General features: G+C 36.2%; 2 protein-coding genes across 5 annotated transcripts in view; one reads left to right on the top strand and one right to left on the bottom strand.

Annotated features, from left to right (window-relative positions):
- Nucleotides 1-8,602, top strand: part of THUMPD2 (THUMP domain 2 tRNA and snRNA guanosine methyltransferase) — a 42,990-nt gene extending 34,388 nt beyond the window's left edge. For all 3 annotated transcript variants that reach the window (XM_074286653.1, XM_074286655.1, XM_074286654.1), the window contains 2 exons: nucleotides 5,151-5,259; nucleotides 7,065-8,602. In XM_074286653.1, coding sequence (XP_074142754.1) covers nucleotides 5,151-5,259; nucleotides 7,065-7,392 — 437 coding nt within the window. In that variant the 3' untranslated portion in view covers nucleotides 7,393-8,602. The remainder of the gene's footprint in view (nucleotides 1-5,150; nucleotides 5,260-7,064) is intronic.
- The window catches only part of TMEM178A (transmembrane protein 178A), a 107,540-nt gene that overhangs the window by 4,009 nt on the left and 82,142 nt on the right, over nucleotides 1-21,389 (bottom strand). The window contains exon 4 of one of the 2 annotated variants that reach the window (XM_074286658.1): nucleotides 11,989-13,267. The exons of the other annotated variant lie outside the window; for it this stretch is intronic. Coding sequence (XP_074142759.1) covers nucleotides 13,158-13,267 — 110 coding nt within the window. The 3' untranslated portion in view covers nucleotides 11,989-13,157. Of the gene's footprint in view, nucleotides 1-11,988; nucleotides 13,268-21,389 lie in introns of those variants that run through there. 2 annotated transcript variants of the gene reach the window in all.

Genomic DNA, 21,389 nt, shown 5'->3' with positions numbered 1-21,389 from the left:
TTGACACCCCAGTTACTAATGAATTAGTCATAGAAAAATTTGATTTTTTTTTCCTCCAAGATACAATAAGGTTTCAAAATTTACAATTCTTTTCTATCACTGAAATATCTATTCATCATGAAAAGGAGGAGAAGGCTTTTACTGATATATTTCTTGATGTTTAACGGATTAAAGATATAATTTTTTCGTAGTTTCTAAGCTCTAATAGAGTGATTAGGGCTTACCTATATTGGGGGTTAAATAAGTAAACAGGAAAACAGGTGGGGTTTTGGTGGCTTGGATTGGCTTCAAGTTTAACCTCCTCTGTCAAGGAAAGCCTCTTGGGAGAGGATAAAACCCAAACCCCTGAGACTTCCTGGCATGTGGAAAGCCCTTGATGAAGAGCTTTACTAAAGAAATTTATGTACTTGAAATTTTGAGAACTAGAAAGGGCATTGAAGGTAGATTTAACAGATCTGGGACCTCTGGTCCAGAGACCTGAAACTACTTTTTCTGAATCTCTCCCTAATGTCCCTCTTCCAGCTCTAAAAATCCTAAATATGCAAATTCCTTAGTAAATTTCTGCATGTCACCTTGACAATCTTATCTCACAATACTTCCCTTTACATAATCTATATTGCAACCAATCGAGTATACTTACTCAGTTTATTCATTAACTAGAAAGATAGACAACATTAATTTAGGCTTAGGATCTATAAACTATTAAATTTCTTTTTAAAAATCAAATGATCCTTCTTCCTTTCACATCTATAGAATATTTCAGTGATATAAAAAAATAAATTTGCAAACATTGCATATTGGAAGGGGAAAAATCAGGTGTCATCATTTAAACTTAAAGATTAACTCTAGTCTTAGTGTCAATTTCAGATTCTAAATAGCTGTTGTCTCCCAGCCACATTCCAGAAAAAGAGCGAGGTGACACAGTGATAGCACTGGACTTGGAGTTAGAGCTGAGTCCCAATCTTGCCTCAAACACTAACTAAAGAGATTTGTAAAACTTAAAATGCTATGTAAATGCTAGTAATCATTCCAAATATCAGGCCTTGATTTTTTGGTTTTTGGTTTTTGGTTTTTTCTGTTCCTCATACCTTAACTTCCTTGTCTTATTCTCTCCTTTCTCATTTCTACCTTTTGAAATTTTACCTGTCATCCTTTATGGCCCAGATCAGTTGTTACTGACAACTGTTTTCTCTTTTTTCTTTACCAGCTCATTGAGCTGGGTTAATTAATGGGTTTGTTCCCCATGGGTCTGTCCTTAGCTGTCTTATCTCTTCTCTCATTATACTCTCATTTGCTAGTTTATTCCCATCACAATAAATTGCTGCTTCTCTGCAGATGGCTTCCAAAGCTCAATCCTTTACCCTGACTTCTTAGACTTCCAGACCTGCATCTCTGGCAGTTCACTCCATTCATGTGGGTATTCCTTTGGCCCATCAAAAGCAGGGCATCTCAAGTGAAACTCATTATCTTTCCCACTCAATCTGCTCTTCCCACTGATTTTACTATTTCTGTCTATTACACCATTATTCACTCAGCCTTCTATGTTATAAACCTTAGTTTATCTTTGACTATTTCATTTTTCATACCTTTTTTTGGCACTAGAAAGCAGGCTAGGAATAATCAATGATTCAGTCAACAAACAAATCCCCATTAAGTGCCTAATATGTTCCTAGCAATCTGCTTTTTGCTGGTGATAGAAGTATAGAGAATGAAACAATTGTTATTCTGAAGGAGCTTACATTCTATATTGTAGTAGCAAAGAAATGGAAGTACCCATCAAATGGGAAACAGCCAAACAAGTTACGATATATGAAAATAATAGCATACCATTTGTGTTACAAGAAATGATGAAGGAATAGTTTTAGAAGAGTTGTTATAAACTCTTGCAGAGTAAATAGCACCAGGAAAAGAATTTATATAATGATAACAATATTATAAAGACAAGAATCTTTGAAAGACTCATGCACTAATCAACTCTCAGATCAAGCACTATTCCAGAGGCTTTATAATAAAACTTAATAACTTCCCATTTTTCTCTTTAGTAGTTGGCTGAATAGAATGGACTGGATTAGTGAGAGAATTGAGACAGAGAAAACAATTAATTAGAAGACCATTAGCAATAGCAGTGAAAAGAAGTTGCAATAAGGCAAAACTCATTATAAAAGATAAGAAATTTACCAGTACATATCTTAAAAATGTCTTGGGAGGTAATTGCTTCCCTCCTCTTTTGGTAGAGATCTTCCAGAGATGATCTCTAATGTCCCTTCAGTTCTGAGATTCTGTCATTCTGTTAGCACCATAAAACCTCCCCTGAATCTCCCTCCCCCATCCATTTTTTTTCCTTCATTTAAACTCTAGAATCATTTTCTGCCTCTTCATCCCTTATATTCTGTTTGTGTTAAAATATTTCCACTTGTACATATCTTATTTTCTTAATTAGAGTGTAAGCTTTTGAAGATTCTAAGCCTTTTCTGTCTTCATCACATTCTGCACCTGATAGTGCTTCAAATATACTTGTTGAATTTTGAGTATTGAATGAATGAAGGTGAGCCCAGACATTCATCAGAAGCCTTAATCTCCAAAAGTTAGCTAGCCTCCTCATTTGAGAGAGAGACAAAAATGAAGTGCCTTTCCCCACACCCCATGTATCATGGTTCCGAAATGTAAATGTTTTTCCTATCTCTGAATCATCCTGAAGTCATGGGAAGGAGAAGACATTTTTTACTTATTTGTTTGACACTTAACAGTTTATAGATCCTGTTGTTTCCCAGCAGTTTTATGCACTCAGCTTATGCTTCTTACTTATCTACAAGTTTATATATTGGACTGTGTTTCTGTTCAAAGATTGTATCTCCTTAACTACAGGCAAACTTTGTATTATCCAGAACAGGTGATTTATGACCTCACAATCAAAACACTTTCTATTTTGAAAGATTTCTTTATGCTCTGCATTTTATGGGTTCAGGTACTCAGAGATTTAAGCAGTTGTTGAATAAAGTAATAACCTTATTCACTTCTATCTTAAGATAAACATTGATACCTAAGCACCAGTCCTTAAACTCATTATTTTTCCTTTTACTCAAATTTCTGACTTGGGCATCTAGAATCTTAAGTAGGACATAGAAACAGGTTTAAATTCTCCTCTCTTATTCACTTTTGTTGAGTTGAATAGAATGAGATGGAAGAGTCATCAAGATTCTGTTTAGAGACAAGCTATACTCATCTGGGAAGGTGAGCTCAAAGTTGGACTATTGTAGAATGGGAAAGATAATACAATAGAAACCTAGTGTTCATGCTTTAAAAGCTAATACAGCATGTTTTAGAATTCTTTCTCTGTGGAACCTTTTACCTTGTTGAACCAAAATCACAAAGTCTAAGTTGGAAAGAGTTTCAGAGACCATCTAGTTCAACCTGAATTTTACCAAGAATCCCCACAGTGAGGAGGAACTCAGTATCTCATGACATTTCATCCATTTTTTAATCATTCTGATTGTGAGAAAAGTTTTTTTTTTTTTCCCCAAGCTGAAATCTGTCCCTCAGACTTTTTCCATTGACTTCTAGATCTGCCCTCTAAGGCCAAATAGGACCAATGTAATCCATCTTCCACGTGAAAACCCTTCAAATATTTCACTGATCAATCAGTCAGAAAGAAGTTATTAAGTACAGTGGTACCTCAGCACGTATCTGCTTCAAAACTCATGGAATTCACTTATTTGATGCATTTCAAAGAGAAAAAAGTGCTCCAGCACTTGTAGTCACACTTAATTGTTGTCTTGGTGGAACAGTAGTGGCCCATATTCGGAGGAGGCAGTGGCAGTGGTAGTGGGAGGCACAGGATCATAGCTTCTGCCTCCCCATCCAGGGACAACCCCCCCCCAAAGGAATCTTAGACAAAGTGATTGGGGAAGGGTATAAAGGTCTAAGTTCCTCTTAGAAAGTGAATTGATTTAAGAAGGGAAGAGCCAGGAGGGGCAGGGCTAGGCTGCCTTGTTTCTCCAAAGCTGGAAGCCCCATGTGCCCCTTTCGGGAATTAGGTGAGGAGGAATAGTTAGGCTGCAGACTGGAGATGTCTTCTTTATGGAAAAACTTCATTGGATACTGGTTATTTTTGTACTTGTGCCTTCTGGAACTAGTTAATGCTGAGTACCAAGATATCACTCACTGTGCTACAATCATCAAGTATTATATTAGACTTTGGGGATTAAAAGGTAAACAATAATCATCCCTTTAAGTGAAATGCTATAGAATTTTACCAGTAATTAAAATCAGGGTTACTGGCCCATATTTTGTATACACTCTTTCTAAGAAAATTAAAATATTTGCTATTTTCCAATCTTGTGGTATTTGTTTTTTGTAATCTTTCAGAGATCACTGGCAACAGCTCAACAATCATAATTTTACTTATTATTTTTTAATAGGACCCAGTCATTGAATTCATCCTACACAGCAAGGAATTCTCTTAATTATCTCAGTTATAACCTTCCCATTACTCATATTTGTTTGTCCTTTCTAGGCATTCGCCTTGACAGAGAAAACAAAAACAAAATTATAATTGAGTAGCATCTTCTTGCTCATTCATCCATTGTCATCATTTTATCCTTCCCAAACAACAGTCTTAGCCTTTCTTTTATTGTCTTTTCTTCCCTAATATAGCTTAAAAACAAAACAAAAACTATTTAATGCCCTAAGCTTTCCCCCTCAGTCTTAATTCATTCTAAACTTTGGCACTTCTCATATTATATTTTTTCATTTTGTTATCTTATTTTGTTGATCCTTTCTATTTTTATATTATGTTATGTTATGCCTAGTAGTAAATGCAATATTCTAGAGTTAGGAAAGGAGGAAGAAATATGTCTTTACTCTCCCCTATCTCATATATTCCAAAATGACATAATTGCCCTTCCCTCTCTGCCCACAATTCATATAATTTCTATCAGAAACTATATAAATATCATATTCAGTAATCATTTTTCTTTGATGATTCTGGAATCACTTAAGAATCTTTCCCTTCTACAATGTCATAAACACCAATTTTCATTGCATAAGGTTCAGGAGGAAAAAAATCTATTCTTTGAAGTTTTCATTTTATTTTTGCTTGAATTCTAAATAAACAATTGTGTCTAATAATTTAATTCTTTTTATTTTTTCAGAATTGCCATTACTTTCTGAAAGTGTTGATGTTATTATTTCCGATGTTCCATTTGGGAAAAAATTTAAACTAGGAAAAGACATAAAAAGCATTCTTCATGAAATGGAAAGGCAAGTATAATGTAGAGACATTGTTTAGACTTCATGATTATTTTAATATATACCACTTAATGAGATATATAGCAAAGTGATCTCTAGTTCTTTTTATTTAACTATTATTTTATGGGTTGAGTCTGAGTCAGCCATAGCCATTTTCTAGAATTTCAAAGTTAAACATGTTCTAACTAAAACTAGGTGTCCCAGTGGAGAGAGAACTGAGCCTGAACTCAGGAAAATCTGAATTCAAATTTAGCCTCAGTCACAATCAGTAAAGCTGTGTGTCCTTGGATAAGGAAATACAAATCCCTCCAGTATCTTTGCAAAGAAAACCCCCAAATGGTAATGTCTGTGGGTTCACATAGAGTGAGACATAGCTGAACAACAGAGCAACCAATGTGGGGAACTCTGTGCTGGAATACAGATGCAATGAATAAAATAGTTCCTGCTGACAAGGAACTTAAATTCAAATGGGGAAGGGGGCAGCTAGGTGGCGCAGTGGTGGATCGAGCACCAGCCTGAATTCGGGAGAACCCAAGTTCAAATTTGGTCTCAGACACTTAACACCTCCTAGCTGTGTGACCCTGGGCAAGTCACTTAACCCCAGCCTCAGGGGGAAAAAAAAATTCAAATGGGGAAGATGGCAAGTTATGTTATAAAAAATAGAGAATAAGAATAAAGAGTAGAGTAAAGAAAAAAATACAAAATAGTTAAATATGAGGTAGATTGGAGTTATCCTAGCATCCTAGGGGTAGAGAAGAGGGAATTGAGAATGATTTCATGCAGAGGGTGGTTCTTGAGAGATGTCTTTGAAAGGATTCCCTGAAGTGCAGGTGAAGAAGAGGTTGGGGGGTGGGGGTGGGGTTGCCAGCACAAAGACCCAGAGATGGGAGCTGGAGGATCCGTTACCCACGGGGATAAAGAGACAGGGCCAGGAAGCAGAGATAGAAACTAAGCAGCACATAGAGCATGTATGTGATGCTACAGGGAGTCCCGGGTAAGTTCTGCTCCTAAGGAAAATCACTGGCCATGTTAGAGCGGTTAGGCTAGGCTAGTGAGAAAATTGAGCTGGAAAAAAGCAATTAGGAAGCAATTGCAGTAATCTAGGTGAAGTGAAAGGGGCTCTGTGTAAACAGAGAAAAGGGGTCAGAAGCAAAAAGATATTCAAGGTAGAAACACTAAGATTTGCCAACTGATTGGGTATATAGGGTGAGGGAGAATAAGGAGAATATTGCCACATCCTAGTAATAATGGGAGACGGGGGACTGAACAGTGTAACAAAAACCTAGAGAGAAGAGAGTATTGAGGACAGAAAGTGACTACCAACAGTGCCTGAGGATGTAGAGAGGTCAGGGGGAATGAGAACAGAGACAAAAACCATTAGATTTGACAAATTAAGAGATCACTGGTAACTCTGGTGAAAGTGGCTTCAGTTGAATGATGAGGTTGGAAGCCAGATTGGAGAGACTCAAGAATTAAATTAATGCTACTATCCTGTCCCCTTTCATCCATAATAGTGTTTTAGAATCATGTGACTTATTTTGTTCTTTGTACTTGCATTTATTGGGATATGACTGTAAGTTAATTATTTGGCTTGTCTTTTCTATAGAGTGAAAATAAATAATTAGTGTGAATTTCATGATGATGAATTTGGTCATTTTTTTAATGGTACACATTATAGAAGATCTTACTAATTAACTACTAGAATTTAGATTGATAAAATTAAATTTTAACTTGAAAGTACATATATGTAGTCTTCTCAGTTGTATGTATCCAAATAAGAATAAACTGTTCATACCAATTATATTTTCTTGTTGCAGAGTCCTTTGTGTTGGAGGGACTATTGTATTATTGCTTAGTGAAAACCTCCACAGGTACCTACAAGATTATAAGGAAAGTAACATCATGTGCAATTCCAGTAAGGACAACACAAATGAATTCAAATTTGTAAAGAATGTGAATGATGAAGAAAAAAATGGAATTCAAGAAAATGTGTCATCTTTATTTCAAGATCACAGACAAGAATGTTTGGGCAAAAGGCCACTTTTTGGCACCTTGGTGCAGATGGAATGCCACAAAGTTAGCCTTGGAAGAACTGAGGCATTCATATCAAAATATAAGAAAATTCATCCTTCTAGGCTACAATAGCCTTCATAATTTGGTTCAGGTTGTAAATTTAGCAGTTTTTATTTTAGTTATACCTTAGTAGAAGACCAATGATGTTCTTACAACAATCTACATAAGTAAATTCCATTAAAATTGTTCTACTTACATGAGCAGGTGAGAAAGAGATCTGCCACCTCTGGGATGACCCTCCTCCTCCTCTCTTCCCTCCTTACCTCCTCCACAGAGGCCTTGAATTTACCTGGGATGGTCCCTCCAAATCCATTTAGAGTACTTTAATACTCACATGATTTCATTGAGATAGAAATCATACTTCTCTCCCTTCTGGGCTTTACAATCCAGGCTATCAGTACCTCCGAAGGTTATAGTTGTAAAGTGCTTCCCAAGGATGCCTGGCACATAGTAGGTGCTCAGTAATCCATGTTCTCTCCCCTTCCTTCTGATCTTCCCTCTTCTTTGCATCTACACTCTTCTGATGCCCCCACTGTGTCTAACCTGCTACTGTCACTTTCGGACCAGCTGGGCCTTGCCACCTCCCCTGCTCAGTCTCTTAGGTTTTCCCGACTTTCGACCTTCGCATTCCCACTGCAGCTTTCTTTTGATGGATTGTCTCTTCCCCAGTTAGAATGTGAATTCTTTGAAAGCCAAGACAATCTCACTTTTGCATACAAGACATCCATGGTGAGGACAGTTTTAGATAATAAGTGTTTACTAAATGCTATTTCATTCATTCATTCATAGATCCTCACTTTAAAATGTCTGCTTTCATAGTGGTTTTCTTATTAAAGAGCTGGTATTTTGTATTAACTAAGATTCCTTTAAAAATTATATTGTAAATAATGGACTTTAAAGATCTGGCACTAATGTGCTTTCAGAATATGAGGTGCAGTTACTTCAGCACTCTTTATTAAGCAGGTATTTCATCAAAAAAATAAAGATATTTAATATTTTTAGTCATTCAAGTTAGTTGCAAAAAAGTATAACAGCACAGAATGGATATTTTGATTATATTTCATTTTATAAATATGTAAATTCTTATTTTCTTAAATGGAAAACTATATTGTGAAACTGCTTTGATATGAATGTAGACTTTCATATGTCCTGTATTTTCCTTCCTTGTAAGAATGAGACTTATTTTCATTGTATTGTAATTAAAGATATTGTCAGCGAATTGATCATGCAGATGTTAGCACTGCCAGTGTATTTAGAATAATAAAAAAGCTTATTTTTAAAATATTGTGCAATTGTTACTTCTTTTATGTGAAGACCTCCAGGGGCAGCTAGGTGGCGCAGTGGATAGAGCACCAGCCTTGAATTCAGGAGGACCCGAGTTCAAATCTGGTCTCAGACATTTAACACTTCCTAACTGTGTGACCCTGGGCAAGTCACTTAACCCCAGCCTCAAAAAAAAAAAAAAAAAAAAAAAAAAAAAAAAAAAGACCTTCAATTTTTTTCCCTTTACCATCTTTTCAGAGGAGACTTAGAGTTGTGAGAAATGAGGAAATTTTACTTTTAGTGATAATAATCTTCCCTGATTCATGAGTATATTCAGTATGCTAATTACTAAAACACATACAGAATAATAATTCTTCCTTCCCTATTGGGGTGCAAGTAATAACAACAACATTTTAAAGTTTGACACAATCACAGTTACCTATTGTATAGCACTTTAAAGAACAATTCATATGCACATGTGTATATAAGTAAATGACTTTTAATCATTTTCAGTCATTTCTGACTCTTTATGACCCCATTTGGAGGTTTGCTTGGCAAAGATACTGGAGTAGATTGCCATTTCCATTCTCCAATTCATTTTACAAATTGGGAATTAAGGCAAACAGGGTAAAGGGACCTGCCCAGGCTCACACAGCCATTAAATGTCTGAGGCCAGATGTAAGTCAGGGACATGAATCTTCCTGTCTCCAGGCCCGATATTCTAGCTGCCGCACCACCTCGCTGCTGGAAGTGAATGCATGTATATGTATATGATAGATAACATTTTATCTCCATTGCCTCATTACAGTATAGAAAATGGCTTTCTTTTCTAAAATGTTATCCCCATAAAGTATCAGATCGGGCAGATCCTTCCCCTCAAAGTTATAGCAACCCACAAACAGACAACTTAAGTGAGTCTCCAGCTGGGTTGGAAACATATCTTAAGCCATGGTCATCTACTAAGGGAAAAATGGGCTGCGATCAGCAGAGGGCATACCCGCACCAGTGAAATCCTAATTCCACTGAGTCTATATAACAGCTACAAAGCACCCTCCTCAAAACATCCCAGGTAGAAATACCTGCTTCTGATCTGGTATCCTGGGTCATTTATACTTTTTACTCTATCCTATTCTGCAATTGCAAATTTTAGTCACTTAAAAAAAATATCCAGAACCAAAGACTTTGGACAATATGTTCTATCCTTTTCTTTCCAATTTATTTGTTCCTAAGCCTGATTTTTAGGGGGGGAGGAATTTGGTGTGGGTGGACATCTGTGTGGGTGTAACCAAGTTGCAGCAAACAGCAGGTAGAAAAATGTGTTTTTCACTGACTTGGCTGGCATCAGTATAAATTACAAGAGCCAATATATAGCAGTCCTAGGGATCTTAATATAATTCTGTCATCTAATTCCCCATTTTTAGTTTGTACTAACATTTCTTGTACATGCAATGAATGAGAAGTGCTTTTGAAACTTTGCAGAAATGGGACTTCTTATATCTGAAATATTGAATCATATATTTAGAATTTTTTTAGCTTCTTTGTAATAATTCAGTATTATAAACTGGTATCCTATTTTCACCTTTCAGAACTATGCACACAGCATGTACTTCCAAATTAAAAGTGAACATATATTTACCTTTACCTATTGTGATTTTAATGTGTGTGGGTTTTTTTTTCATATATCATACTTAGTTATGTATGGTCCACATAAACCTGACATGAAATAATATTTTGTATTCATTTAAAATAACTGGAAGATTCATATAATTTTTTAAAAATCAGTCTGACATACATCTGTACCTTAAAATGAATACCTTACTCAAAATAATTTTGGGGGTTGGGCAGTTAACAATAGTTCTAACCCATGCTGTGATGAATTTCCTCCTTTTGTGTGGACCCAAACATAATATCTTTGTGATAATTGAGCTGAACTCTTGTGAAGATGCAATATTTGTCAATAGGGTAATTTAATTGTAAAGATTAATAGATAAATTGAAGAAATTTCTTTGGCTCCTCCAGCAGGAAAGAAACAGCTCTGGTTCTGAAAAAAACAAAAACAATAAATCAAAGGCAACCTTAGCAGCAATTTGGGTGAGACCTGCAGAATAGAGAGAACTATATTTTAGTTCAGTAGACCCTGGTCAACAGAAAATGACTTCTCTTCCTGGGAAAATCAGCTGGGAGCCCACCTTGGACCAGGAGAAGAAGCAGAAAAGAAAAAGAAATCTCATTTTAAATCCTTAATTTCTTCATCTGTAAAATGGAGAAAAAATAATGCACTACCTCCTTACCAAGGGCCATATTGAGATCAAGGTAATATAAATTCCTTAAAGGAAAGCCTTGTATTTCCTTCAGCATATGACAATCTACTGAATATAGTAAGCATTTAATCAATGGCTTTTTTAAAGTAATCAATGAGAATGTTTAAAATCATAGAGTCCTTTGAAATCAATCAAACCTTTATGAAGTCCTGCATAAATGTCAGTCCATTAGGAAACATGGAATTTTTTAGGTGTATAAAGAGGGGGAGAGAAGCCTGAAACAAAAGCATAAAAGCTTCTGATGCCCATAAATCAGAGTAAAAACATTTCACTCCACAGGTATGCTCACAGTGATGTATGCATCAGAGTACTTCCCCACCACAAAAATTCAAGGTCAGCCGGCCATCAAAGAACAACATATAAAACTTCTCTGTTGGACAGCATGGCCATGGAAGCATTACACAGGTCAGGAATGACAGAGGGATGGAGTGAGAAAATCTAAGTTTGTGTAACAAGACTGGGAGGTAATAGATGAATCACCTACACAAACAATGCCCTCCAAAGATTGAAGAAGAAAAAAAAAAACATCAGGAACATGAAAAGATGTCAATTTGGACAAAGACAAAAATAATGAGCAAGGTCTCTATCACGTATTCATTCTAGAATGCAGTAGGTCTTTAATGGGAGAAAACACCTTGTATTTTGGATTAGATGGGATGCAAGAGTTAGTGCTTCCAGAGTGGTACTCAAGAGCTTCTCAGGAAGCTTCAAAATAATTTAAAAAGCATCTTTGCCTGGCATTCAAAGTCCTCCCCAATTTGCCATCACTCTGCCCCTCCAGCCTTATACCATCATTTATTCCCTTCTTCTCCCTCCATGTTCCAGTGAAATTTAGCTAGTCTCTGGATAGTTCTTGACTCTCTCCCCCATACCTACAATATTCTCTCTCTCTCTCTGTCTCTCTCTCTCTCTCTCTCTCTGTCTCTGTCTCTGTCTCTCTCTCTGTCTCTCTCTCTGTCTCTGTCTCTCTCTCTGTCTCTCTCTCTCTCTCTCTCTCTCTCTCTCTCTCTCTCTCTCTCTCTCTGTCTCTCTCTGTCTCTCTCTGTCTCTCTCTGTCTCTCTCTGTCTCTCTCTCTCTCTGTCTCTCTCTCTCTCTCTCTCAACTCTCAGCTTCTCTGGTTTGATTCAGCTCAAATCTCACCTTCTGAAGGACCCTTGTCCCAGTCCCTACTATTGGTAATACCATCTCTCTGAAATTACTTCTCATTCTGTATATATTTTATGTATACAATTGTTTCCTAATGCCCTTCAATAGAACTCATTGATATGAATAATTCTACCTTTAAGGGGATAATCTTCCCCTGTATCTTCCTCTGGATTTCTTTTCTTTATTCAGCCAAAGTGCTGGATTCCTTCCTCTGGAAATTTTTTTTCTATTTCATGAGTACTAGTACAAGACTTGAATTATCCTATTTTTTCCTCTTGCTACATAATTGGCTCACCATTTTTATTATAAATTCATTCTCCTTCCCAATAAATTCCAGCAAATTCCTATGCCTCAAGAATAAATTACAAATTCCTCCATTTAGGCTTTAAAGTTCTTTATAAAGTGGCCACAACCTACCATTCTAACTTTGTGATATGTTATTGTAATTTCCATATTCTATTAACCTTCTGATTATTTCATAAGCATGACATTTTTTTCAGTGTTCCTTAATGCCCTCCCTCCTCCTCTCTATCCTATAGAATCCCTTATTTCCTTCAAGACTCAGCTTAAACTTTATCTTCTATATGAAACTTTTCTTCATGCTCCTCCTATCCCTATTTGCTAATGCCTTCTATCCCAAAACTCTCTTGAATTTACTTTCTATTTAATAAGTATATCTTTGTATATGGGTATCTCTCCAGGTGAGATATAAACTTTGCAAGGTCAGGGATTGTATTTTTTATTTTCTAGCCAAATAACTAGCACAGTGCCTAGAACACAGGAACTTAATGTTTGCTAATTAACTCATTGATTGCTTAGAGGTCTGTTCCATTTCTAAATCTATGATTCATCTTTGATTCTCCTTTTTTCTAATAGTTAAAAAAACTTATATTTGCTTACCTGCCCTTCCTACTTTGCCTTACTTTGAGCCAATCCTTTATTAACTGCTTTTAAGATGGTAAGGATGGGACTGATGCTAATATTTTGTTTAGATCAGGTTCAGTTTAGTGCTGAAATGAGATGGTTAGACATTGAACAGTTAACAAAAGGAAATTTACTTTGCCCTAACACAAAGAATTTACAATAAGGATACAGTGGCACTTAACTTATGTAGATGTATCCTCCTTTATTTCCATAAGGTGCTCAGTAGGGGAGAGTATGATGATGATCATAGTCTTCACACATCCATTAAAGTCCCTCTTGGACGTCTTAGGCCCTTTGGAAATCAAAAAGTTGTGTCAAAGGAGTGAGTCCAATTATACTTGCTCTTGCTTCCATATCTGTATACAGCATGTATGTTTGTGTGTGTGTGTGTGTATGTATGTATCTTTTCCACCTGTGATAGGCAGTTTTTAATGCACCTAATAAAACATAGGATTTGGGGGACACAGGCAGGGAAAGATACCTAAAGGAAGTCCAAAAACAAATCCTAAGTCATAAAACTACACATGCTATTATATAAGGCATCTCTGAATTCTGAAAATGAGGAAGAAAAGGCAAGGGGAGAAGGGATAAAAAAAAAAGAAGATAAAAGAAAAAGACTGAGAAGATAAGTCTCTGGAAACCACCAATGAGAATAACAACTGAGGGCAATGTTCCAAAAAAAAAAAAAAGAAAAAGAAAACAGTACTTGAACTTTCAGAATACTTCTTGTTACTTTGATATGTGAAGAATTTTTTAAATTAAGATTCCAGAAATTCATTACCCTTAGAAAATTCAGAAATTCTGGAATCTATTTTTGCCATCTGACTGTTTCAAACAAAGTGGGAAAAATAAGGAAACTCTGGGTTTAAATCTTACATCCTGCTCCTATTAAAGTTATATCTATGAGGAATCACTTTAACCTCTGTCAGACTCAGTTTTCTCATGTATAAAATGGGGATAGTAATATCTATAATGTCTCATTGAATTCTTGTAAAGATCAACAAATCTTAAAACACTATATTATTGTTATTATAGCATGACAATCAGAACACTAACCTGGCAGTTAAGAAAGAGAATTCAAGGACTGCTTGATGGATGCTGGCAATGAATGTGTCTATAGAGAAACCACTTTTCCTCTCCACACAAATAAGATCAGATAATTTGCTGATCTACATCCATAGAAATATTTTCCATTCCAGAGACTCCATCAACACAAATAAAATTGTAGGTCCAAACTCACAACCCCAAATTATTATTGCTTTATAGCGTTGCTTTTTTTTTTTCTTTAAGCTTGGCAAAATTTTCCCAAAGTTTAGGAAATTGGGGCTAATCCTTCCCTGTCCTACTCTTAATATTCAATTCTCCCCTTCTCTACTCTTGCAATGGAAGAGGAAGAGATGATGAAAAAATAGATAAAATATATAAGTAAATTAAATTTACAAAGTAAAAACATGTCTGAATCTCTGACTTTAATAAGAAGTTAATAAACTTCCCTAGTCATAGCAAATGAGGCAAAATGCATGCAATTGACCCACTTTTCTTCCTCTGAGGCCTTCTTCAGAGCACTAGCCAGCATTTATAATAGCACTTTAAAGCTCCCAAAGTATCTTACAAATATTTCACTTGAGCCTCATTAGAACCCATGGGATAAATGCTATTATTATCCCCATTTTATAGATGAGAAGACTGAAGATGAAAGAAATGAGGGCCAAACAAAAATGCCTCCTTCCCTAAATTCAAGAGATATAATGTTTTAGAAAACTTTACTAGGAAATCAAGGAGATAGTAAAATAAAGCCAATTGAGGCATAGAAACTCAAGACTATCAAATATAAAAAAGATGTAATGATCTTCAGTAACCCTATCTCATCTTGTATAAGCAGCTCCCTTCCTGTCCCTGACCTATCTCTATAATGCATTATCCACAAAGTGCAGGGGCTGGATTCAGTAGATCTGAGTTCAGATTTGTTATCAGACACCTATTAGCAGGGTCCTTTGGGCAAGTAACTTGATCTCTTCCTCCACTATAAGTAGCAGATGATAATTACATCTGCCTTGTTGTTGTGAGGATTAAATGAGGTAGTATTTGTAAAAAGTTCCTGGCATATATTAAGTGTTTAATAAATGCTTATTCCTTACTTTCATTTCCCAGTACTGCACTCTGGATACCTAATAATTGTCTGCCTATCTGGCTACAGAAATGGTCTATCTCCTTTTCCAATCAAACCTTAACTTTAGAAAATAAAGAGACTAAACAGCAACAATTTTAATCAAGAGAATAAAGCTTCAGTTTTTTTGTTTTTTGGGTTTTTTTTTTTTTTAACACAATGGAATCATGCTCTCTCCTGAATTTGATATCTGTAGGACTGGGCTTGCTTTCATCCTGTCCTATCATTGATCTCCCAATTATTCTTCATTAGTACCTCTAATAAGAACAGCACACCTTTATGTAGCACCTTTGAGGGTTTTTTTGCAACAATCCTCTGTAATTGGTGGTACAGTTATTATCCTTCCACATCTGCCTTTCCCCATCATGGTTTTGATGTATTGTGGGTTGGAATAAGAAATAAAGTGGGAATGGAATTTGGAAGGAGCTTTGTGGAATGTGAAGGCTGACAAATGATACAGAAAAATATTTAGAAACTCAGAACTTATATATATATATATATGTATGTTTTTATATATATATATATATACATATATATATATGATTATTGTATAATAGCAAACCAAATTTTAAAAATACTTTAAATAACCTCTAAAAAAAAGAAAAGAAAAAAAATCAGACTTCTCTGATGCTTTTTCTTTTGGGAGGGCCTAAAATTTTTTTCAGATTTTTGAAATCATGGGGGTGCTTTGCCATTAACCCCCTTGATATGGAAAAAATAATGGTATAAACACCAGTACCCCCATTTTAGAAACAAGCAAGCTGAGGCTCATAGAGGTTAAATAAATAACCATGGTCATACACTGAGTATCAGGGCGAGGACTTGAATTGAGATCCTCTGACTTGAAGACAAATCTCTTTTTGCTACTCTATACTGCAGACATCATCTAGAATAAGAACTGCCCAGGAAGCTCACATGTCATTCCATGGTTAGCCTGATGAACACACTTCTAAAGATTTCATTTTTCATTCTTTCTTTGTTATGTTGTGTACAAGTCTTCAGGCATGTAATTATCCAGCACAGAACCAGCTGCTCAATCTTACTTGGTACTAGCTTGACATTTTCTTTGACACCTTCTTTGGTTCTGTAGGCGTTCCACAGACCCACACTGGCGATGATTGTTATTAGTTATATTCAGGGTTTTTCAAAAAATAACAAAAAAAAATGAGCTAAATGTAAAATTAAAGTTCAATCCTCCCCCAGCAGGACTTTTGGTTTTCCTTAGCAGAAACTAGAAAAAGACGGATTGACAAAGACAAAATTGTCTACTTCCCACTTTATGGCCCTAATCCTCTGACCTAGCTTCCCAGTTTAACCCTCACTTGTCCTGTGCTTCCCTCTCCCCCAGTCTATTTCCCTTCAGAACCATCTGAGTTTCTCTGAGCTTTGCCCCTCTTTATGTCCTGATTCTCTCTGGAATGTTCCTTATTTAAAATCTACCTAGGCCACTGCATCCATATCACGTTAATCACATTGTTATCTGCCCTCTGTTACCTTTCACAGTTGGATAATTTCAATTCTTTAGTCTTTTTATTGGAGTAACATGTTGGCATGAGAGTAATTTGCTTGAAGCTTATGGGTAGCATATAAAAAGGTGATTGATATTCCATAAATGTGCCTGCAAGAGCATGTGGGGCTCACAGGGACAACCTTGGTCTATCAAGTCCACACATCTTGTCTGAGGAGTTGGACAGCTTGGATTACACTCCCTGATAATGGCTTGTTTTGTAATCTCAAGTAAATGCTAAATGACCTCAATATCTTCATTTTAAAATAAAAATAATAATCAAACTTTAGTAACTATCTAAGAATGTGTAGTGTTATAATAGAAAGAAAAGATCCACTGGACTCAAAGTCATGAAGAGTTAAGTTTAAGTCCCAGTTCTGACAGTGGGTGACTCCTAGGCAAGTCATTTGACATCCCTGAGTTTTTGTTCTTCATCTTCAAAATGGAAATATACACATTGATAACAGGAAAAATATCTAGAACAAGTGTGTTAATTATTTTTATATCCTTGACCTCTTTCTTTGTCAGTCTGGTAAAGACTCTGAACTACTGAGAAAATGTTCTTAAATATATAAAATAAAATTCATAGAATTACAAAGGAAACCTGTTATATAGTAAAAGAAACAACCATTTCTCTATTATACTTAATAACTAATTATTAAATTAAGGCCAAGATTTTTCTCCTTTTCTATTTCCTCATTTAGAAATTGACTTGTGTGGAAAATCTTGCTCAAAGATAACAAAGATAGTAAAGAATTTCTAAGTTTAGGTGAATGAGTGGATTTCTACTCATTGTGTCTTCTCAGACAGGTCTGGGAAAATGTGAATTCTCCCTTTTATGTGACAGGTGATATGGAAATTGATAAATCCCTTTGACCAAGATTTGGGTGCTCAATATAATGTACCTTAAGACACTCACTGAAATAAGTCCATCTTTCACTTTAATATTCATTCTCTCATTAATTGTTAACAAATCGGAGTTGATTGCCATCTTCAAAAATATCCACTCTTCCAAGGGCATATAAGCTGTGAACCCACCACTATGATTTGTCTCTGTATTCTAACCCATTTTGTTGGTAATTGGCTAGCCTCGTTAATAAATGATTAATTACCAAGAAATTATGTCACTTGATCTTTGTAAATGTCACAATAGAACACATTTTTGAAAATATTCATAGTTCCCGGATTAAGAACCTCTGAAAGGCAACCAAGGCAATAAAGAGTTTTAAATTCATGCCATAAGCATGAGTTAGACAAATTGTGGACACAATCTAAAGAAGAGAAGACTTAGGAAGCATATAATAATTGTTTTCAAATTTTTGAAAATATATCACCTGAAAGGGGATTGATTTTTATCTTTTTATCCTGAAGAATCAGAACTTGAAGCAATGGGTAAAATTTGTGTCAGTCCTGAACAAATGACTGAAGAACTACAGCAGCTCTACAACTACCATTAACTCTAAAAAATCCAGAGAACTCATAAGTATTCAAAACTACTCTAAAAATAAAAATAAAAAACAGAGATAAGCAAAAGGCTTTCTTTATTCTACTGGAAAAGGGAAGCTATACTCATGGGCCAGGGCCCCCTCTAGTAGGAGATCCACTTCAGTGTGGGCAAATCTCAATATCTGGAACTATCAGTGGCTATGCAGTCAGCTATAGACCTGACAGTAGAGGGGTAACCGCACCAATGAGACAAATTTGATTCATAGTGGGATTTCATGACTAGAACAAGAGTACAAGGTTGTTCAAGTTCAAGGATCTAACCCTGGTTTGAAGCAATTCTGGAATTTTGCTGTGGCTGAGATCATCTAGAGGGAGAACACAAACAATTATTGTTATGTCAAACCCAGGACACAGCTTGCTCACTGGGCCTTAGCTCTGGATAACACTGTCTCCTAAATACTAAAAAGAAAAGAGTAAAAAGACCAGAGGGATCCTGACACTTGCAAAGATTGGAAGTAGGCAATCTCAAGAAAGGAGCCTCCCTTACCAGCAGCCTTCAAAAAACGATTGGACTCATCAGGTAGAGACAGGGAAGCAGGGAAGGGAATGGTGTAGAATGGGGTACCAGAAGAAAGTGAGAGAGACAGAGAGAAAGAGAGAGAAACAGAAAGAAAGAGATAAGAGAGAGAATATTGTGCAAATCAAGCTATTTAGTTAACTATTTACCAGTATATGACTGGATATTAGACCATATTATCAAAATTTTTATTAGTAGTGAGAGAGTTCTCAATAATTTTTTAAAGCATTCTGAGATCAGAAGTTTTGGTAACTGCTACTCTATAATATACACAGATAGATAAAACTTTCTCAGAGAAAGGGGCTCTATAATTCCCAAGATTATGATTTATCAGAAACTTGGAAAGCATCTTTTTATTGATCCAACATCAGATGGTTTTATTTTATTATTTATACCTTATTTGTTATGCATTTAAAAAAAATGCCTTGCTTTAAATTCACTTTGAATGAAGCAAGTAAAAAGGCTGCACAGGTGTTTAGAATGCTTGAAACACCCTTCTTTTATGGATCTGATGGAGTCTGGACAGTTCCCACCCCACAGCAAAAGGGGCCCTTTAGAATAGAGAAGATCCTTTCAGAGAAACTGCAGGTCCATCAAAACTGAAATTCAAACGTTTCTGAGTTCCTGATTCTGAACTCTAACCATATGATCTTCTTTTACAAATGTTATTGCAAATTAAGAAAAGTTGACAGGGTGAAGCATTCCTCCTGGCTGTGAGCAGAGAGGTGATGGTCTAGAGGTGTAGAATAAGACATACATTTTCAGACAAAATGTTGATTTTCTTTCCCTTGGTTGTCTAAATTTATTTGTTACAATGGAGACCTTCTATTTTGGGAGGATGAGGGGAAGAAGAAGTGAGTTAGTAGAAAGTGAGAGAGATAAAAAAGAAATATAGAAAATACACAGAAACAAAAATTCAAATTCCAACAGCCAATGTTATTATTACCTTTTAAATTTAATACTTAAGTGTGTAGTTTCATGTACAGTTGTCTTTTAAAAAATATATATATATATACATACACATATTGGAGTGTTTATGCTTGTTGATGATTAAGTTCAAAGTAAGAAATCTTTGTTTTAAAAAAAAAAAAAAGGAATAAAGAAAAGTAATCTTACGGATGAGAGTTAGGTAAAGGGTACCTAGATGAAATTAGGGTTAATTGAGGTCTAATGGCAGGTTCGGGGTACAGGGAATCAAATAGAGCTCTCCTGTAACCCCTTTGGATTCAGCGCAAGGATACAGATTTAAATGAGGTCTAGTAGCAGTGCAGAGTCCCCTGTAAAGGAATTTACAGACCTGAAAACCTAGATTAATAAAAGAGGTTTATTTGGGTTTGGAAGTAAGGGTAAAGATAGAAAGACGCCAAGGCCAGAGCTGGCGCCAGGCGGACAGGAACTCTGACATGGCCAGAGTAAGGATGCCATGTTTGGGGCTCCTGCAAAGAGTGGGCTCCAGGGTTTCCCTTTTTATTATGGGGGCTTTTGGTAATCTCCCATTGGTGATGAGGTAACATGATGAGGTAAATACCTAATAATGAGTTATATACCTCAATAGGATTAATTGAGGTCTAATGACAGGATTGGGGTACAGGGAGTCACATGGAGCTCCCCTGCAACCCCTTCAGGATTCGGCGCAAGGATACAGAGTTAAATCAGGTCTAGTGGCGGTGAGAGTCCCCTGTAAATGAATTTACAGGCTGAACACCTAGATGGGTAAAAAGATGTTTATTGCCAGGTTTGGAATCAAGGTTAAGGTCTGGTTAGTAAAAGGCATTAGATAGAAGAAGATATACGCGGAAAGCAGCAGGGGACAGAGAGTTTCTGATGCAAGCATCTTGGCTGGCATCTTTCAACTCTCTGACCAAAGATGATTCTATCTTTGCTGTTTTTATCTGCTTGAAGGAGCATATGGGCGGAGCTCAGGTTGATTCCTTGAAGGCCAGATTTTTGGTAGGCTTTTCAGATAGTTGGGGGTTGAGTTATCCAAGCCAGCTCAGATCCGGTGGGGGGCTGGTATAAGCCCAAACTGGCTTAGATACTGATCTCTCCCCTTGGGGTTTTGACCAGATCTTGTAAATCAAAGGTACAAGGAATCTTAAATGGGGCTATACCTGCATCAATATAGGTCAGTTAACAAATCCTATAAGTTTAACCTCTTTGATATCAATCCCTTTCTCTCCAGTCTTACTTTTACCACTCTAAAATAGATCCTCATCAAAATCCAATACTAATACTGAAACTGCTCTCTTCTAAATGTTCTAATCTCTCCTCCCTCTCCATTCCCCCCCCCCCTGAGGCTGGGGTTAAGTGACTTGCCCAGGGTCACACAGCTAGGAGGTGTTAAGTGTCTGAGAACAGATTTGAACTCGGGTTCTCCTGAATTCAAGGCTGGTGCTCTATCCACTTTCTCTGTTCTTTTAAAATAATCTTCCTCATGTATAGCTCTGGGAATATGACTGCTCAAAAGTCTTCCATGGGTCACACATGATTAAATGTCTGAAACTAAATTTGAACTTAAGAAGATGAATCTTCCTAATTCCAGGTCCACACTCTATTTACTTCTCCATCTAGCTGCTAGAATTTCTGTCCTAGTCCAACTCCCATCGTTTTATACATTAGGAAACTATCTTTTTTTAAGATTACACAAGTATTATCAGAGTCAGGATTGCGGGATTTTTCTAATCAAGTAATCTTTCCATTCCATATTACCTGGAAGC

This window comes from Sminthopsis crassicaudata, chromosome 2 (genome assembly GCF_048593235.1).
Source record: "Sminthopsis crassicaudata isolate SCR6 chromosome 2, ASM4859323v1, whole genome shotgun sequence".
NCBI classification, from domain to species: domain Eukaryota; kingdom Metazoa; phylum Chordata; class Mammalia; order Dasyuromorphia; family Dasyuridae; genus Sminthopsis; species Sminthopsis crassicaudata.
This window is presented reverse-complemented; position numbering and strand designations above follow the sequence as displayed.